Here is a 20,907-nt window from a genome sequence, read left to right on the forward strand (position 1 = left end):
TCTCTGGATCTCCAAGTCCAAGACTCCAAGGCCCATCCTTTGCACGTTCTCTCCAGGTCTCTGGCTTCCTCCCACAGTCCACAACATGCAGTCAGGTTAATATCAGCGTCCTGACGTATGGGGTGCCGAATGTAAAAGGAGCACCTATAACTAGTTTTCTCACATTTAACTAAATGACACAACATGTTTTCTCACATTTAGTTAAATGTGCAAAAGTCTAAATGTAAATGTTAAATATAAATGTAAATGTTAAATGTAAATTAAATGTAAATGTAAATGTTAAATCTAAATGTTAAATGTAAATCTAAATGTTAAATGTTAAATGTTAAATGTAAATATTAAATCTAAATGTAAATGTTAAATGTAAATGTTAAATGTTAAATCTAAATGTTAAATGTTAAATGTAAATGTTAAATGTTAAATCTAAATGTTAAATGTTAAATGTTAAATGTTAAATGTTAAATGTTAAATGTTAAATGTAAATGTTAAATGTTAAATGTTAAATGTAAATGTTAAATGATCGAACTGAATATTTAAGTAGACTCCACCCCCATTATCCTAGATCAGGACTCAAACACGTCAAACAGTAGGCATAGCTCCGCCCACATCTGACTCTGGATCGGTGCACGAAAATACTGGAGAGAAGCCTGAAGTCGAAGCCATCATGGCCGCCAGCTCCGACTCCCTCCCGTTGGGGGAGATTGAACGGGCTGTAACGGCAGGTGTGCGGGCTGAGGCTCCGCTTCAAACTGCCGTTCTGTCATAAACACCATTAATGAGAAGTCAAGTAGGTTTAAAAAGAATATTTCTGTGGCGCCGGTGGAGAATTAGTTGGCTAACTATACTAGCTAGTCGAAGTTACGTCCAGGCTAAAACCAAAAGTTTCCAGATCAGATGTGGGCGGGGTTTGCGCGCACTGTTTGAGGTGATTAAGTTCGCGTCTCTGATCTGAGACCAGCGCTGTTTGAGGGTAGGGATGGAGTCTACTTGCCCAATCATGAATATTCAGTTTACACTCGGCGAACATTTAACATTTACTTTTAACATTTAACATTTACATTTAACATTTACATTTAGACTTTTGCATATTTAACTAAAAGTGAGAAAACATGTTGTGTCATTTAGTTAAATGTGAGAAAACTAGTTATAGGTGCTACTTTTACATTCGGCACCCCATACTGCCGCTAGGATTCTACTGAATATCTCATATAATCTATGAACAGATTTAAGGTACTAACAACTAACAAAAAACAATAACTTCTGAGTTAAGCTACAGTATAGTCGGTGCTAACAAAGTGCACAATTGCAGTGCTGGAATATCTGGATTTATTTTTCTTGTACAAAATCAATATTTTATCTTTAGTTTATCAAACTGTGTTAATATGTTCCCACAAAAAATAGCCTTTTACATTTTTACTTTCCACAGAACTTGTCACAGCCTGGACTTTTATGTTGCCACTTCCTGCTTTATTTTCTTGTATTTCCAGTTTTGTCTTGCCATGTCTACTTTTGTTTTACTTTCCCAGTCATGTGATCTCACCAGTTGTTTTCTATCAGTCATTGCTCACCTTTGTCCTGTTCTTAAGCACCGTCTCAGCCAGAGCCCGGTTGCCACATTGTTAGCGCACGTCAACTGTGTCTACGCTCCCGCATTCATCCTAGTAAGTCTTATTGTGTACTGTTTCTGGATCTTGGTGTTTCACCGTGTCTTGCCTGTTGCCGGACGGTAGAGATGTCGAAATCAAAGCCTCACGAATCACTGGACAACTATGACGCAGTTGGTCTGAACTCGACACATTGCTCGACACAGCGTGTGTGTTAGAACTGCATCAGAGCAGACTGACCATCAAACCCTCGCTGATACGTGGTTGTTCAGGATCACAGTCCATGTTTTTTTGTCAAATAAAAGTTATTTAATCAAAAGTGTGTAATTGTGTTTCTTTGTGTATAATAATATATCAGTAGCCTTGATGTGGTGAATATAATTGATAGTCAGATGTTATTAGAGCTGTATTTGGTGCTTTTGCAACTCTGTTTATTATTACAGTGCAGAGACATGTTTGTCATTTAGTTAAATCAAAGACTTTTATTTTGTTTTTCCACAGAACATGACTTCATCATTCATCATTCATCTTAATTCATATCATTTTATAGATAATTTCCGGTCCGCTTGCCATGTTTAGAGAGCTCTGACAACAAGCAGTCCGTTTAAACTGCAGATAAGCAGCGTCACGTGACGTATCAACGTCGTTCGCTCGCATTGGTCACGTGACGTATTGACGTACTCGAGACGTTCCTCCTCGACACTTCCTCCTTCAACAGATCGACGCGCCGACGGCACTGCTCCAGTGGAACATCTCATCATCATCTCTGTCGGTACTGGTTCGGACTGTCTGGTGATCGTGAACCAAGTCTGGAGATGGCCAATACAAGTGGTCAATACAAGAAATTAAGCAGGTACTTTTCCCCATACTCGAACACATTCCAGAATAAACCAAAGAATCAATGCAAATTGTACTAAGGGCTAAATGTTGGAGAAGGGTTTATTTAAAGCTTTGAGCTCTATTGAAAACTGTCCCTAACAGGATTAGAGAGTTCCTTTGCAAATGATCACAGCCTTTGAATTCAGAAACAATGTGTCTTTTTGTGTTTTTAAGGACTTGTATGGCTGATTTGGAACAATCAATCACAGATTCAGACAGTTAGTTGTCTTCACAGGTTTTATTAAGAAATCTGCTGTTGCAGGCTTCAGTGGGCTCCTCTTCTGGCTGACCAGCTCCCCAGCTTTGGAAAATGTCCTTTCACAGGAAACAGATGATGCTGGGATGCACAGATACAGTGCTTTCATGCAAGTTGCCACAACCTTTAACTGAGGAACACTTACAATACTGTGTGCTCCATCAGTAACCATCCACAGACCTTTTCAGTGAGTCCCCACTCTGCAACTGCTGTGTGGGTCAAAGGAAACTACTGCACACCCAAAGGCACAGTAGCCAGATCTAGGCTGTCTGACACATGATGGCAAGTGACACCAAGGCACTGATGTTCACATGTCATCTCTTTGGTTACAGTGTACCTTGCTTCCATCATTGTCTTTACAGTTTTGTGGCTTGGAATGGAGAATGACAGGTCCAGGATTTTAATGAAGCTTTGGAACCCTTCATCCTCAACGATAGATTTAACTATCATACCCACCAAGACCTCAACCAGCTTCTGTTTTCCTGAAACTGTGTGGAAGAAAGGTTGCCATGTGAATATGATACACATCTACAAAAACACATACATATATGCAAGTTTATATTTAGCTTGCTGTCAGGATTTCTAGTATTGACAGGTCACTGGTTTGCCGGGTATGATTGAAATCATTCCTTACACTGAAGAGTCTCAGCACATAGGTGCTGAGACTCCCCCTCTCCTATGTCATAGGAGACATAGGAGGGGGCGCGATGCTGTGAGAGAACGCGAGACTCTGCGAGAACAGCACGAGAAATTCAACAAGGTGGCGCGACACCGGTAGTAAACAACAGCGCGACAAACTATCCGCCAACTTAAATAAAATAACTACCTTATTTTACGGAAAATAATCAACCACCCTACCATTCTGGATAACACCGAAGAAAGTTTCGAGCACATCGACGAGTGCTTAGAGCGTCTGGTAATGGTGAAAAAGGACACTGCTCCAAACAAGCAATCCCGTCCGTCTGACTCACCTGAGTCACCTGGAGCTAGCTCGGCGGATTAAAACATCACGGACATCCTGGAGTCAATCGAGAAAAAAAAGCTTCGACGCGCTTTTGGCACTAGTGGAACTCCTCCACAAAGAGTTTATGGCCCTCCGCGACTCCCTGGAATTCAGCCAGCAGCAGGTGGTTTCTCTCGCCACCGAGAACGAGGCCCTGGAAGGAACGGTGCAGTCCCTGACGGAGGATGTGGCTCAGCTAGCGGCCGAAAATAAAAAAATAAAAGAAGGCATCATCGATCTGCAGGCCCGCAGCATGAGGGACAACCTGGTGTTCTCGGGGATTCCAGAACAGGCAGAGGAAAACACGGAAACCACAATTAAAAACTTCATTAAACAACAGATGAAGATCCCAGCGGAAGTTGTCGACAAGATGGCGTTCCACCGTTCGCATAGACTTGGAGGAAGACGACCGGATGGCCAGCGCCCTCGACCCATCGTTGCCAAGTTTTATGACTTTAAGCAGAAGGAACTGGTTAAGAGCTGGGGCAGACAGCTGAAGGGAACCGACTACAGCGTCAACGACCAGTTCCCCAAGGAGATCCTCGACCGCCGCCGCCGACTGTTCCCCATCCGTAAGAGGTTCATGGCAGAAGGCTGCAGGGCTGTCATCAGCGTCGACAAACTGTACGTCAACGGAGAGCTCTACCGGGACCGGGAAGCAACTCCGTGGCTGTACTAGCAGGTGGTATGTAAAAACAATGGTTTAATGTATAAGGTTTGTTAAAAAAATAATAGATGCAATGCAACTATGTGTTATAACTTTACATCCAGTATTCAAACTCCTTCCCTCGCAGATGTTTCATGTAAATGTTTATTGTCAATCTAATGTCACTCACTCACTCACTTTGCAAAGTGCTCACCACACTTAATCACTCACTTTCCTCTTACTTTAATTTTCCTTCCCTTTACTCTTTTTCCTTCACCTACTTTCACTCCACACTATTTAAATCCTTCTTTTCTCTATTCTTCTCCCACGTAGTCAGCCAGCTATGTAGCCCTCCAGCAACCACACACAAACATCTACTGCACAGGGGAAACACGTGCACATACATAGATAACACACAACTCAGAATACACAGGTACTTAAGGTTAGCCACACACCTAAAGTCTGTCACACTACATACACACAAGACTAGTGATCCACAGCAGTCAGGTAAGATATGACACCACTGAAGATTGTCACTTGGAATGTACGTGGAATCAAAAAGAAGGAGAAACGATTTAAAATATTTAACCATTTGAAACCCTACAAGCAGACAATGTTTTACTACAGGAAACTCATATTCCTAAAATTATAAATTACACTCTGGCATCAGCAGAGTTTCCACATGCTTACTTAGCCGGTTACAATTCTAAACAAAGAGGGGTCGCCATCCTGATAATAATATCAGGATAATATCAATAATAAATAAAAAGATTAACTTTACTCATAACGATACCATTGTGGATCCAGAAGGGAGCTATATAATCATTAAAGGTGCCTGCACATGCAAAATGCACTTTTTGGACATTCTGGTACGTTTATTTGACTCCCTGGGTCACGTTAAGACACTCCTGGTGTGTTAGGTACGCCCCCTACTTATTTCACATTTTTGAGAGTTTATACAATCCGGTTTAAGAAGCATCGTTTCAAATTTGGCGGACTGGATACGTCTGCATTCGCGCTGACCAATCACAGAACCAGCTCCCCCCCCACACAAACATGGACCCCTAAATGTACCTGAAACATTTCGTTTCAGTCCCTCCAGTCACAGACAAAAGAAGAAGTCACTCACTGCGCAGTCTACCATAGGAGGTGGCGCTAATGCACCTTTCAGTTGGTTGGTTGCCACCCGCCATTTAAAAGAAAAAGAAGAATAAGTCACTCAGGTTGAAGAAGCGCCCACTTGCTGCTTCCCCAAACATAAGTACATGCTCAATACTTATTTGATGTATGTACTCCAGAAGTTTCTCTGTTTATAATGTAGCTTCTCTCCTGTGTAAGGAGGTCATTCACTCAGCTCACATTGTAGCTGCTAGCGCGATAGTAGCGCAGCGTTAGCGGCTAGCGTTAGCTGCTGGCGTTAGCGGTTAGCGCTAGTAAGTTGTGAGAGTCAGCTGTGTTTCTAATTACTACCGAGCCTGTTGTGTGTATGTTGTAGCCCGAGTAGACCCGTGAACTTGGGTTATTGCAAGTTCCATCTAGGTCTAACGTGTGTTGTTGCTTATCTAGTCAGCTACTTTAGCTGTAAACGTGACATGTTTTTTTATACAGGCTGACGCATGCCAGCTACCAAAACGCGAGGAGGTTGCTTCTCAAACTGACACGCGGCTACCTTGTAGAAGAGTAGAAGCGTGCTCACCTCAGGAGAAAAGGTATGTACATTTAACAGCAGTATGATAATTTGTTGGCCAATATGCAGTTTTATTTGACAGAGATTTTGCATTTCACATTTCAGTAGTATTCATAATCTGATCTATATTATTGTCTATGTATTTACTCTGTATGCAGTTGGTCAACTTATTTTGATATTTTAGTCTGTTGACGGGTAATTTGTAACTCTAGTGTTATGGTGCAGATTATGTGGAAAATGTGATGGAGACCATCTTCAATAAAGTCCTGCTGGACTCAGGTTGTTATATGGAGGACCTTGTAAACATCCCTGTCCCACCGACCCTCTGAGCAGAATTTGAGCAACCTGACAGAAAGGAGTTCAATAATGTCATGCTAAAATTTAACCAACCAGCACTATAAAATAAGTTAAAAAACGTGTTTGCTCCAAACAACATTAAAACTGATCTAACAACCTCTATTTATTGTTTAGATCTGTAAAGGTTGTGAGATACATAGGAAATACTGGTCATTTCATTAATCTGCTATTCTATTCTTTATACCTTCTAGAGTGGTGTCAAGGAAAACAGCTGCATCCTCCATCTGTACAGCAGCTGCACTGCTTCCAATGTCTTCCAACACGTTAAGATCCTCACATCTCCCCAGCCAACTGCCCATGACTCTACCTGTTCCACTTCAGAAACTATGCTTTCAACATAACTATGAATCCTACCCGTTCATTTTGTGGTCTGCAAATTGAACTGTGACGGTAACTTATCCAGCATTATAGTGCTGGTGCATTGGTTAAAAATTAAGTTGGCTTTGACTATTGCTGTTTCACTGAACTATTTTTGTATGTATATACCTAATGAGGGAAAACAGACAGATGTTTTATAATATTTCAGCTTTTATTGAGGTATTGCCACAAAAAAAATAATTTAGGTATTTCACAGGTGGTCTAAGTCCAACATAGGTGCCTTGTCCCCCAGAAAACACTGCCCTGATCCAGACCAGGGAAGGTGGGATGACTTGGACCATTCGCCCTAGAAGTCCCCAGCACCAGCTGACAAGACTTCTAGGCAAGATACCTGCAACAACTTGAGATACACACAGACATAGTACTGAAAAAAAAACAATAATATCATTTCTATTAGTTATATATTGCCACTTGATATATCATACACCTTACTAAAAGCAATTAAAAAATATTAGGTCAATATATATTTAGAAACAAAACTATGTTTGTAAACCAGAGTTCCCAGGTACATTATGATTAATCTGTAAATAGTAAAATGTTCTAAAGTTTTTATGAATTTCTGAGATACTGATTTATTCCATGCATGTGTAATTGTCTGATATACTGTATATTAAATGTGTTCTGTAATGAATACACATTCAATCATACTGGCTCCAGTCCTGGTTCATCAACCATACATGACAGTAGGTTTGGCAACTGGTTCAGGCGCCTTGAGGTAAGATTTATCGAAATTTTAATTTATTAATAAAAGTAATAAACACATGCAATATCTTGAAAGCAATAGTTGCTGTCACACCATGTCTCTGTAGGCATTCACTGTTCCTACATTGGCACTTAATTACAGACAAATATGGCAAAATATAAGCTGCAGCTGAAGATCCCATTATAGATAAATTATTTTCACACAGCAGCAGAAGGAGAAAGAAAAAAACATGTAAAAATGAGTTTATATTAGTTTATCAAGCTATGCTCCCAAACAAGCTGTAGTCGTGTTATGAATATTCTGTTGTATTAATTCAGGCTGCTAATTTCCAACCATTAGTATTAGCGTTAGCAGCTAATCAAGTTGCGTATTATATAAAATCAAATTAAATTAAACGTGAATCTGCCAGTTAGACGTACCTTGCGCCAGTCGAAGTGTAACCACTTCAACAGCCTCCCATTCGACTTCAGAGTCAGATTTTGGATCAAACATAAGGTTGAACTCACTACGAGGACGAGTTAGCCAGTGTCACTGTTACAATGGATTCAGTTCCCACGGCTATGCGCTTCCTCAAAGCGGTGTGGCGATCAGTTTAGCTTCCGACACACTCGGAAAACAGAGCGTTGTGGACGAGAGCTTAAAACACACATTTTCAGACGGGTCGTGTGAGCGATCTACAGCGCTTTTTGGCATGAAAAGTTACAGACACCTTACTGAGACATCAAGGTCCAATTCTTTAGCAATGTGGAGCATGAAAAAAGCATGTGCATGGACCTTTAAAGTTACAGTGACTGCTGTAAGTTACAGTGACTGCTTTCAATTAAATGCACAGTGACTGCTGTCAGTTAAAGTGACTGCTGTCAGTTACAGTCACGGCTGTCAGTTACATGTACAGCTACTGCTGTCAGTTACATGTACAGCGACTGCCGTCAGTTACGGCGACTGCCGTCAGTTACGGCGACTGCCGTCAGTTACATGTACAGTGACTGCTGTCAGACTCCCTGTTAAGAACTACTCCCATATTCCCAATAAAGAAAGCTCCTCCTTCCACTGGCCGGAGGATGGTACAACCAAGAGCAGTCGTGGTTCCTGATCCCTACATTCTGTTGAATAATTTACACCCATATAAGCAGATCCTCTCAGTTATAAATATTAGTAATGCCTTTTGTAGCATCCCAGTTCTGCCAGATTCACAATTTTGGTTTGCGTCTACTTACAAAGGTCAGCAATGCACGTACACCAGGCTACAATAAGGTTATTGCGAAAGCCCGACTATTTTCTCACAGTGTATGTCAGCGAATCTTGAATCTCTAAATTTACACCCCCACACGGTAGTCAGATATTACTGTACGTAGATGATGTTCTGGTGGCGTCACTACTAAAGAAGAATGCAGGAAAGATACTGTAGCGTTTCTTTCATTTCTGGCAGAGAACAGTCACAAGGTCAGTAAAAACAAACTGCTGCTGTTGAAGAAAGAACAGATCATATCAGCAAGTGGACAAAAATTGATTGATAGAGTGTTCAAAGGTATAGAACCTAGACCAGATTTACAGGACAACCCAATACCTGGTTCTGTATTTGTCTTTGTGGATGGATCAAGCACAAAGTCTGAAACTAGAAAAACGCAGAGTGGCTGTGTGGTTCTGACTGATAGTGAGACCTTGAAAGCAGAACCGCTACCCCCACACTACAGAGCACAAGCAGCAGGAATAATTGCACTGACTGAGACATGCAGACTCAGGTCAGATAGTTACCATCTATACTGATAGCAGATACGCACAATGAACTATTCATATATTTATCAGTCAATGGGAAAATACAGGCATGATGACATCAACGGGAAAGACTATAATGCAGGCGATTTATTGAAAAATTTGTTAAAAGCAGTACAACTACCAGCAAAAATAGCCATTTGATGCACTGCACTCTCAAAGGTAAAAAAAAATGGATTAAAAGGACAAACTGCAGAAAAGTTATTACTATGTTTGACGAGGGGAACTTGTCCTACCAACATCCCTCTATAAAAGGAGCAGCAATATTGAGACATGGGCCTTGCCACAACTCTTCCAATGCCTTCCATATGTCAGTGGTGTTAAAGCATCATAAGAAATGTTTTTTTTTTCTGAAAATGCTTTTCAAGATGTGCCTTGCCCACAGGAGGGACCACTGCAGGTTGGTGACTGGTTGTTCATCAGAGTCATAAAACAAAACAACTGGACCTCATCCCGGTGGGAGGCCCACACAGAGTGACACTGACAACACCGACAGCCTGCAAAGTCAAAGGCATCTGTGGGTGGATACACAACACACACTGTAAAAGACAACAGGTACAGGCAACCGAGTAGTATTGTCCGTGAGAAAAAACCCAACTGAGGGAGGGGAAAAGTCTGCCTACAAAGGGGGTCAGCAGCATTTAGAGCACTGGTCGTCTCAACGGCAGTGAAGAAACCAGCGGTACCTTAGGGGACATTCTCATAAGGAGATACTATGAGGGGTATTGTTACATGAAGACAGAGCACTCTTAACTTTACTGGTTCAGTGTGTCACTTATTATGATGGTCCTGATTTCATGGGGACCCTCCCACAGTCTGATATCAACTATGTTTGTAGGCACACAATCTATGTGCATCTTCCACCCAATTGTGTAGGTTGCTGTGTTCCTGTTTATGTTTCAGATGGCTCCTACGTGATAACACCACAGCAGACAACTTCCAAGGGACGGCTACGGAAGCGAGAGATCGACCTGAAGGAAAGTGATTGGATCTGGGGATCAGACGTCCCCATGGACAAAAGGCTCTGGACTACAGGCCAGAAAGTGGCACTATCCCTATTTCCAAAGTTGGGGGTAGAAACAAACATGCTAAGAGCTGAAACCATGAATTACTGCATGACCCAACAGGCACTCCGTGACCTACGGCACATATCCAATGTGCAGGCGGCTGACGTAATGAAGGACAAATCCTGGTTTGATTGGTTTATGTCTGGCACAAGGACTGACATCCTTAAGATCTTTTGACCGGTTCTCGTGATTCTCCTGGTTCTGATGCTGATTGTGTTATGCGTAATTCCCTGTTTGAGGGCCATGATCATCAGGCTGGTGAATCAAGGCCTTCTCAGGGTGTGGGCAGTCATGCACTCTCGGCAAATACACTATACACCTTTGAAGCTTGATAACTGTGAAGAGGATCCCCACGATGTCGACGGAAATGGACGCTAAGCTGTAAATATTGTGCTTCTGTGCTTTTGACCCTGCCTACGATGTTGCAACATTTATTCCATGTTTTATGATGACTGCACTGAAAATCGAAAGAAGTTGTGCTGTTCTGATGTATGCATGATTGTTTAATGAATGTTTCAATGTTAAACAGGAGGGAAATGTTGGGAAAATACAATCATATAATCATTGAAACATATTTTGCTGAAGCGTTGTTAGCTGTGCTATAGCCTTGAAGTTTTCTCCCCTCTGCTCAGCAAGAAATAGGGAGTACCGGTGTGTAGCATCCTTATCTGATGAGCCCAATGCTTTGTGCAGGAAATATTTCCCACGTACTGTGTGACTATGCACCTCCCAGAATGCAATACATATTATGAGCTGAATCCTTGTCTTCTCTTCAGTGAAAGGAAGTTGCCTTTGCTGTAAACTGCTCACTCCTTGCAAGTAAAATCCCAAAGAAGGTCTCAACTGATTGTGTCTGCTTTATTTAAGATTTACAAAGGGAACGAACAATTTCCCTAACATACAGCGACTGCTGTCAGTTACAGCAACTGCTGTCAGTTACAGTGACTGCTGTCAGTTAAAGGTAGAGTCACTGCTGTCAGTTACAGCAACTGCTGTCAGTTACATGTACAGCGACTGCTGTCAGTTACATGTACAGTGACTGCTGTCATTTACAGCGACTGCTGTCAGTTACCGCAATGGCTGCCAGTTACTGTCACTGCAGTGATTTTATTTTTATTTATTATCACCAACACCCAGCTGGTTACCTGTTTTGCAGTGAGTTTTAGTTTCATAGTTTAGGCCAGCCAGTGCTTGTAATTGTGTTCGCCCTATACCTTAAAAACTGTTCCTTCACTGGTCTCTGCATTTCATTTCCACTGTGTTCATAACGTAAGGTTACACATGGTGTGGTTTGTTCTTGTGCATTGATTTGAGTTTTTTGAATTAATTGTTTAACTAAAATTATTTTCAAACTTTTCTTTTATTCTCTGATTCCTGGTGATTCTTTTTAAGGAGCCGGCATACATACCCTGTATTATACATTATTGTGACAACCGCAGGGTCGACCTTGCTAAGCTAGCTACACTTTTTGCAGCTAACCACCATGGCTCTGAGCCCTATTGGTGAGAGTGTGTGTCCCACACACCACACAGCCCCAGATACCTCGTATATGTGCTTGTTTGATTGTTTTCAGCTATTTCATTTGTAGCTGCAGATGAAATGTGTCTGATTAAGAGCGCTGGTCTATGCATGATAATTGGTCTTACAGAATCAATGACTCGTCACGTTGTTTTTAGAAACTTTGAGACTTTCTGAAAACAACTGATAAGACACCATTTCTCAACACCTTCTAAACTGAGCTGCTGTGTGTTGATGTGTCAGATGTCTTGAGTAACTTCCTCCAACCGACCACAAACAACAAACATGCAGCTGTGACACCTGGAGATGCTAAAGCCTCCAGGTGTGACTGTGAATGCTCTGTTCAGGGTCGACCTTTAACAGGAGGATTTTGTTTTTGTGTGTGTCCTGTCCCACAGTTCAACAGGCAGCATGTATTAGGCTGAATGTTTTGCTTTTTTAACATACAGTATATACTTCTCTTGACTAATTATTATTTTTTGTTTTTTTAATCCTCCCAAAATATTTGGATTGTCTCTGCATTGGTGGACGAGTTGAGTTTGTGCGTGTGTGGGTGAGAATGAACAGCTGCTGCAATGAGACAAACTCATACATACACTTATACATATATATTATTACACATGCTTACATAATACCTAATAGCTGCGACGTACAATATCACTACCATAATCACACATTATTGATCTTGGTAGTGATAAGTATCAGTAATACTTACAGTTGGATTTGGAAAGTGTCCCACTACAAGGTTAGTAAGGCTGTAGCTTAATATTATTCACCCAAAGGGTGAGGCAGACGTTGGTGCATGAACAATGCCACTTGTGGAAGCCAGGGTGATGTGAGGGGCTCGGGGGTCAACGCTGTCCGCCCCATGAGAACCAGGGGCAAACACTCCCCTTGGCGGGAGGGTCGCCCTGAAAGAGTAGAGCCCGAAGACCCATGGTCCTTAGGGAGCCCGCCAGAAGATGCCCCCGCGCCCAGAGTGGGACCCGCCCCCAGTCCACCACCCCTACACGAGCAGAGTTCGCCTCCAGACACCCCCCCACCCCCCACCACTATGCCAATGCTTAATTTCTTCTAGTTTTCCAGTTCATGAGGATGATTTTCTTTGCAAGTGTGTGTGATGAGTTTGTCTCTAGATCAAGCCCACTTACTGTAGATCTCCTAGAAGACAAAGTGCAGGGGCTGCTGGGATTGGACATCTTACCTGGGTTGACAGGTGTTCACATACTCTTTGCCAAAAATGCTGCACGGGTGAACCAGAATGCATGTAGGAATCTATCTGCTGTGTTCTCTGTACAGTGAGGGCAAATATTTGAGTTTGTGAGACCCAGTTGGAACATCCCTGTCCTGTGTAATGTGTTCAATGAAGAAATTTATATTGTATCAATTGTAAATATTTTTAATAATTTTTGATGTCCAGATCAGCTTCTGTTTTAGAGATTGGGAAGCTTGTTGTATCATCATTAATATTGACATATACATTTTTGGTTCTGTCAGTGAGATTCCAATGCATCATTCCATTCCTGGGGGCGCCTTTATCTGTGTAGGAGTATGTTTAATTTTTGCATTAAGTACTGAGTTTAGTTGCTGATATTCAAAGAAACTGGCACTAGCTGTTTCATATCGGGACACTATTTTCTTTAAGGTAAAATTGTGAAAACATGTTTCAGATGTGTTTTTCCTTTATGCCAAATTTGCCAAAAGTTTATTGCCTTTTTGTTTTGCATGATGTCTGGAGTGTTAAAAGAGGTGTGTTTTGGCAAAGAGTTAGCAAAGATCCAGTCATTTTAAGAACATCCCACCAGGCTGTCAGAGATGCTCTTGTGCTAAGGCTCTAGTGGCAACTATGGTATTTTATAAATATGGTATTTTTGGTGCTGATAAATGGTTAAGCAGCAACAGGACAATGATTTGCCTGCTAAATGCTAAAACACATCAGATCATCCTCCAGTGTCGGGTAGATTTAAGTGCCTGTTTTTAATTTTTTTTATTCTACACTCACACTCACTTCTTGGTTGTGTTACAAAAGACTAAAACTAAATGGTTAAAAATAGTCAAAATAAACAATAATAATAATAACCAGAAAAATGCAGTAGTGGTGAATTGTTTTTGTTCTTGATTACACTATTATGGAAACCAGAGCTTCACCATCAAACGCCTGCCTGTAGCTCTGCTCTCCTGTTCTTTGTTTGTCGGTTTCATAGGTTATGAGTAAGTTATAGTTAGGTTATATGTTGCTTATACAGTAGTTGGTTATATGTTTTCACTAACACAAACTCACAGACTCGTGTTTCAATGCTTAAAGTTTTTAATTTTGCTTCAGACAGAATAGCAGAAGATAATGAAGCTGTTCTAATGAAACCACCAGGAACAAAGCAGCTCCTACGTTCACGTCTCTTTGTTCCTGGAGCTAAAAAGGAAGAAAAAAAGAAATGCATCAGTCGTGGCTGCTTTTTTAAAGCATGTCTTTGTTTCAGCCGTGGAACTTTTGAAATGTGACTGGATCATTGACGCAGACAGATGGAAGTCGTGCGTTGCACTGAAAATTATCCCAGCATTTTTTGTCTGTAATAAACAAAACACATTTAAACTTTTATTATTACTCTTTATTTTAAATCATTATTTTGATATTTAGTCATTTTATTTCTGCTCTAATCACCTAATGAGACATAACTGCTCTACTTTCCTTCATCATTTGCTCTTTGTTGATGTCTTATATTTTACCTGAATCATTCATTTGCAAGCAGTGCTGTGTATCAGGATAGTTTGGTTCTCCTTGACACCAGAAGGTGAAGCTGAAGCTGTTTCCATCACTCCACAACCAAGTGGTGTCCTACAATATAAACAGAGAATAACATGAAGTTAGGTCCAGTTTGTTTGTTTGTTAGGCTCTAGGTCAACGATCAGATGATGTGATTTGATACCCCTGCACGGCTGGAGCCTCCGATCCATGTTAGTGGAGATGTGTGAGTATAATAATTTATGAAGTGCTGGACCCAGAAGTACTCCTCCTTGTTTTTCAGGGACGCCAGATGTCCACCCATGGCCTGACAGTTTTTCTATGATAAAGACAAAGAAGCACATGTTGGGAAAAAAACAATACTGATAATGACAAAGTTAGAGCATATTTTTGGACTGAGAATCACTCACCTCAGCTTGACCCCAAGTCAAAGGTCGTGGTACAAAGTGGAAACATCGTCCACTGTACTTGGTCCATCCACTGGAACAGCGGAAAGTAGTCCTCTTCTCCAGCTGAGACACATCTGGCAAAGAATTGATGTTAGTTCTCTAAAGCTGCTATTCAGCAGACATTGAGACATTGATGGTAAGAATGATGATGGTCTCACCTTCATCATTTTGTTGCACTTGTTTGTCTGCACCTATTTCTGAAAGATTAGAATGAATCAAAGAGTTTAGTTTCCTCACACTGATGCATTTTAACAGCTACAGAAAACCATCATGTTTAAACTCACCAGCAGCTCTGGTCAAAGCCACGACGCAGAGAAGTGCACACAGCATCAGGAGCTTCATGATGGAGACGTTAGAGACGATGACCTGCTACAAAGAGAGACGTGTTAAAAGCCTCCACCCTCCTGATGAGAGGACGGACGTGATGAGGAGGAGGAGAAGCAAACCTGCTGCAGCTTCTCTTCTCTCTCAGCGAAGGCTCCAACAACTACTACTTTTATTCTGTTCCTTATCTTTTCATCCTCCATAAAACAGGAACCACAGACACCACGAGGGTAGAAGCACTTTTATTGCCAACGAAAATAGTCTCTACCTAATTTATTGGAAGCAGGGTTTGTACCAAAAATACAGTAGTTTACAGGAGCAAAGTAAAAGAAGCAGACAGTTGAACTCTTCTCTGACTTTAAGGTTGTGCATCATAGTGAGGAGGAGGTTTGGGGAGCATAAAGGGATCACAATTTCTAGCCTGGTGGTTGGTTTGGTGGAGACTTAGTCATGCTCTACACAGACCTGAGTCCTGGACCTTAACATTGTGCGACAGACTTAGGGTGCCAATCAAGATGAGCAACATACAGATGGAGCGGCAAATTTTCGTTGCCTCGTTGCTGCAGGATTTCACACTGATCTTATCATGACATTAGCATGACTTAGGTATCATTCCACCAAGCCGCCCTACACCAGTCATGACACCCCACTGTGATGTACTTAATAAACCTTAAACCTTTTGTGAGAAATGACCTGCAATTGCACATTCATGCACCAGGTGGAGCAGTGATGTGTAATCCAGGCCCACAGGTATATATATATATATATATATATATACACCAACCACACCAGACTGAAAGAGTTGACATGACTCAACTTCCACACAACTTCACCTGAGCCATGAAAACCAGATATATTTGTAAACTGCTTAAAAAGAGAATTCTTCATGGATCCATAACTGTAAAGGTTCCACTCAAATCAAGGCTCTGTTAACATAATGCTGAACGAAGGAATTTAGTTACTGTCCATACAGTAGGTCTCCCTCAGAGGACCAACAGCCTGGTGGTTAAGGAACAGAAGCTCCCAGCTAGAGACTCCTGGTGTAAACGTGCCTCTGGTGTCTTTTGTTTACCACACAAATTCAAGTGACACAAAATACAGAGATCTGAATACATATGTGTTATGAGTTATGGCATCTGATATTCTTTCAGTTCCGTGTCATTTCAGTCACCTTTTACTGCCAAATGTCACCGCAATTGGCTGATTGTGACTGCTCAATAATTTTCAAGTTAACTTACAGACTTTTCTTAAAGCAGAAACATTACCAAAAGTGCAGGAACCTTCAGTCTGAGTAAAGTTAGGCACTATCCTCTATTTACAATAGGCTTCACTTCACACCTGTAAAGAACTGGCTCATCAGTTGAACAAAGGACTGTGAGAAGGTGTGAAGACCATGTCCCCCATGAAGGACATATAATGTAGAAGCTCCTTGAGAAACATTTCTGCTCAAAAAGAATGTAGTGACCCAACTTTCAGACAACCTGGTTTAGAAAATGGTCAAATGAACTGGACATTTATAAAATCTGTAAATAAAACTTGTTAAAAGAAAGTGTTAAGTCTATGGCTTTAGGATATAAAAGTTTCTTATTGTAAACCACCAACTAACAAAAACTTTTAGTTTACTTAAAAGTTTATTTAAAAATTGTGGGTAGGAAGTTGTGTGCTTTAACCACTAGGCTCTTATAAGTGATGGATGGATGAAGTAGTTCACAAATGTATCTGGTTACATCACATCAGGTAACAGCACTGCAGGACTCTGGTGCTTTGGGGAGAAGGGGGTGGTGTGAAACCAGTCTAACTAGTGCTGTGGATTGGTCGTTGTCTGAAAAGAGGCTCTCTATTGTTATGTTTCAATGTTCTAAGCTTGATTAGAACATTGAAATGTTCTTTTTTTATTTAAACAGCTCCTGAAGCAGGCAGACTGACACACACTACATTCAAGTTAATACGAATAATATATAGAATGAGAATTTAATAATTTCATTAGGTACTTTTGTGAAGTCCAACTCAACCTAATACAGCCAGTAACTGATAAACCTCCAGAAGGTAGTTTGGCAGCTGCAGCAGCGTGAGCTGACGATACTTATCTATGATTAAAAAAAGTTAGTACAACATTCAATTCTGAAATAAGTCAACTTTTCAAGTTTTCTCAACTTTTTAGTTGACTGTTTAGACACACTATTGTGTGTCTGTCTGTTTGTCTGTCTGCCCTAGCAAATAGTGTAGAACTGACATTATCAGATCTATGTCCTGTTCTCAGAACTGTGCCTATACTTGCTGTTTGACCCTAACTCTACAGGTCAGGTACTAAAGCTCCACCTTTTGGTTTTACCCTGGAATTGCGTCTTTGGTGCTAAAATGGGGGTGGCCTCATTAACATTTTTAACACCTTCCCCAGACAGACCAAAGAGGGGGGCTGCTGACAGTCAGCTGATGAGGGTGTGATAAGTGTGTAATCAGCGTCAGAAAGGTGACTGACAGTCGACTGAAATCAGTGAAAATGAACTGCTCCATCTGTACAATCACAAATTACAGTAAAAAGAATTAAGGACACTATAAAATAATAGAAAGAAAGACACCGGATGAACAGAGGGACCACACTGGACCGAGTGAAGCAGACACTCAGATAAAAACGTTGTGGTAGCTCAGCTGATGGGGGAACAGGAGGTCCCAGGCCCAACTGACACCAAGGCACTGATGTTCACATGTCAGCAGTCAAACAGCTGAAGTCTGCTTAATTTCTGTCAATGCCTTCTCTTTGGTTACAGTGTACCTTGCTTCCATCATTGTCTTTACAGTTTTGTGGCTTGGAATGGAGAATGACGGGTCCAGGATTTTAATGAAGCTTTGGAACCCTTCATCCTCAACGATAGAAGAAGGCCTCTTTAACTATCATGCCCACCAAGACCTCAACCAGCTTCTGTCTTTTTGACACTGTGCGGAAGAAAGGTTGCCATGTGAATATGATACACATTTACAATAACACATACATATATACAGTATATGTTTACATTTAGCTTGCTGTCAGGATTTCCTGTATTGACAGGTCACTGGTTTGCCGGATATAATTGTCATCATTCCTGACACGGAAGAGTCTCAGCACAGATGATGTGTATTTGCTGTAAAACAACTCTTGTGTGAAGAGCAAACGCTGCACCTACAAGCAATTGTAAGAATTTTGAGACCCATTTAAAAATTAAAAATACAATTTAATTATTGAAACATAAAATGTTTGCATGTATGTTGTATTGTATGTTAAGTTCATTATATCACATTTGGTTTAAGAGATCGAAATTATCCCCATTTTGAAGCATAATGATGAATCTTATAAAGCTGGTATGGCACCAAACCACTCAAATCTGAAAAACCTGTCAAGCTGTTATTGGCTCAGGATGCACTGAAACGCCATGTGCCAATTTGACACACAAAAACTCTGAGCCAATAAAAAGCTTTGAAACATTTTGAAGAAAGGATGCGTGAAGTAAAACAGCGATGACAAACAAAGCTCCAAACGTCATTGGTCACGTGACACCAGTGTTTGACACAAGCTCCAAACCTTCTGTATCATTGGACCATCGGTACTGTCGAGAGAAGAACGGCTGAGCCGGGCTGAGTTACAGTGGCTGCTGTCAGTTACAGTGGCTGCAACTACTTAAAGCGACTGCTGTCAGTTAAATTTGCAGTGACGGCTGTCAGTTAAAGTGACTGCTGTCAGTTACAGTGACTGCTGTCAGTTACAGTGACTGCTGTCAGTTACATTAATATTTTCAAACTTTTGTTTTATTTTCTGATTCCTGGTGATTCTTTTTAAGGAGCCGACATACATACTGTCATGGACTCAGTCATTACATCACTGTTTTATGTTATTTCCGGTTTTATGTTCTTGCCACTTCCTGTCTCAGTCATTATTAGTTTCAGCCAGCTTTACTTCGGTTCTAATCAACTCACCTGCTACCTATTTAGTCATCATAACTCTGCATTTAAGCACCAGCTCTAGCCCTGCCCAGTTGCCAGATTGTCTGTGTGTACTAGCCAGCAGTCCAGCGTTATATCTCGTACTGTATCTTGATCTGTGAATGACCCTGTTTCTCCTGACCTTGCCTTTTGCCTTGCCTTTGATCCTGCCCTGCCATAAGTTTGACCCCAGCCTGTCTCTTGACCATCGACTGTCTAATCCCTGCCTGTCCCGTAACTGCTTCCTTTGTGTACCGACCCTTGCCTGCCTGACCATGAGAACCAGTAAACCGATTTTCCCACCCAGTCTTGTCTCCGCTGTTGCATGTGGGTCCGCTACCTAGAGCACCGTGACACATACTGTACCCTGTCACATTATTATAACAACCGCAGGGTCCACCTTGCTAAGCTAGCTGCACTTTTTGCAGCTAACCACCATGGCTCTGAGTCCTGTTGGACTGTACTGTATGTGTCCCATTCACCACACAGCCCCAGATACCTCGTATATGTGTTTGTTTGATTGTTTTCAGCTATTTCATTAGTAGCTGCAGATGAAATGTGTCTGATTAAGAGCGCTGGTCTATGCATGTTAATTGGTCTTACAGAATCAATGACTCGTCACGTTGTGTTTAGAAACTTTCAGACTTTCTGAAAACAACTGATAAGACACCATTTCTCAACACCTTCTAAACTGAGCTGCTGTGTGTTGATGTGTCAGATATCTTGAGTAACTTCCTCCAACCGACCACAAACAACAAACATGCAGCTGTGACACCTGGAGATGCTAAAGCCTCCAGGTGTGACTGTGAATGCTCTGTTCAGGGTCGACCTTTAACAGGAGGATTTTGTTTTTGTGTGTGCCTGTCCCACAGTTCAACAGGCAGCATGTATTAGGCTGAATGTTTTTCTTTTTCAACAGTAGTATACAGTACTGTACCTATATACTTCTCCTGACAAATTATTATTTTTTGCTTTTTTAATCCTCCCTAAATATTTGGGTTGCCTCTGCATTGGTGGATGAGTTGAGTTTGTGCGTGTGTGGGTGAGTATGAACAGCTGCTGCAATGAGACACTCATACATATATATTATTACATATGCTCACATAATACCTAATAGCTGCAACGTACAATATCACAACTACCATATTCAAACATTATTAATAGTGAACAGTAAATGACAGTAATACTTACAGCTAAGTTTATAAAGCCTGTTTATCAGCTCAGGTGTTGAGTGTCCCACTACAAGGTTAGTAAGGCTGTAGCTTAATATTATTCACCCAAAGGGTGAGGCAGACGTTGGTGCATGAACAATGCCACTTGTGGAAGCCAGGGTGATGTGAGGGGCTCGGCCACTACGCCCATCCAGCAAGCAGAGGAAGGAATCCCAGCAGCCAGGGAGCCCACACACCTTCAGTTCCAGGAGGCAGGTGTTGCGACCCAAGCCGCCCACACAGAGCCCCCTAGGCAGAGCTGCAGCAGCCACAGAGACAGCACCCGAGGTCAGAGTGGGCCACCGGGGGTCAACGCTGTCCGCCCCATGAGAACCAGGGGCAAACACTCCCCTCAGTG

General features: G+C 41.5%; 1 protein-coding gene and 1 long non-coding RNA gene across 2 annotated transcripts; one reads left to right on the plus strand and one right to left on the minus strand.

Annotated features, from left to right (window-relative positions):
* Positions 1-1,150: 1,150 nt before the first annotated feature.
* LOC114869680 (uncharacterized) lies at positions 1,151-8,812 on the plus strand. The gene is made up of 5 exons (XR_003788195.3): positions 1,151-1,661; positions 2,323-2,457; positions 2,746-4,427; positions 5,997-6,097; positions 6,624-8,812. It is a non-coding gene; the product is annotated as an uncharacterized LOC114869680 (long non-coding RNA).
* Positions 8,813-14,161: 5,349 nt separating this feature from the next.
* On the minus strand, positions 14,162-15,598 carry LOC114869290 (type-2 ice-structuring protein-like). Its single transcript, XM_029173393.3, has 7 exons — positions 15,507-15,598; positions 15,345-15,429; positions 15,219-15,257; positions 15,022-15,134; positions 14,796-14,930; positions 14,596-14,704; positions 14,162-14,436 (listed from the first exon to the last, which is right to left on the minus strand). The coding sequence occupies exons 1-7, from the start codon at positions 15,585-15,587 to the stop codon at positions 14,345-14,347; spliced, it is 654 nt and encodes a 217-aa protein (XP_029029226.3). The 5' UTR covers positions 15,588-15,598; the 3' UTR covers positions 14,162-14,344.
* Positions 15,599-20,907: the final 5,309 nt, after the last annotated feature.

This window comes from Betta splendens, chromosome 2 (genome assembly GCF_900634795.4).
Source record: "Betta splendens chromosome 2, fBetSpl5.4, whole genome shotgun sequence".
Lineage (NCBI taxonomy): Eukaryota > Metazoa > Chordata > Actinopteri > Anabantiformes > Osphronemidae > Betta > Betta splendens.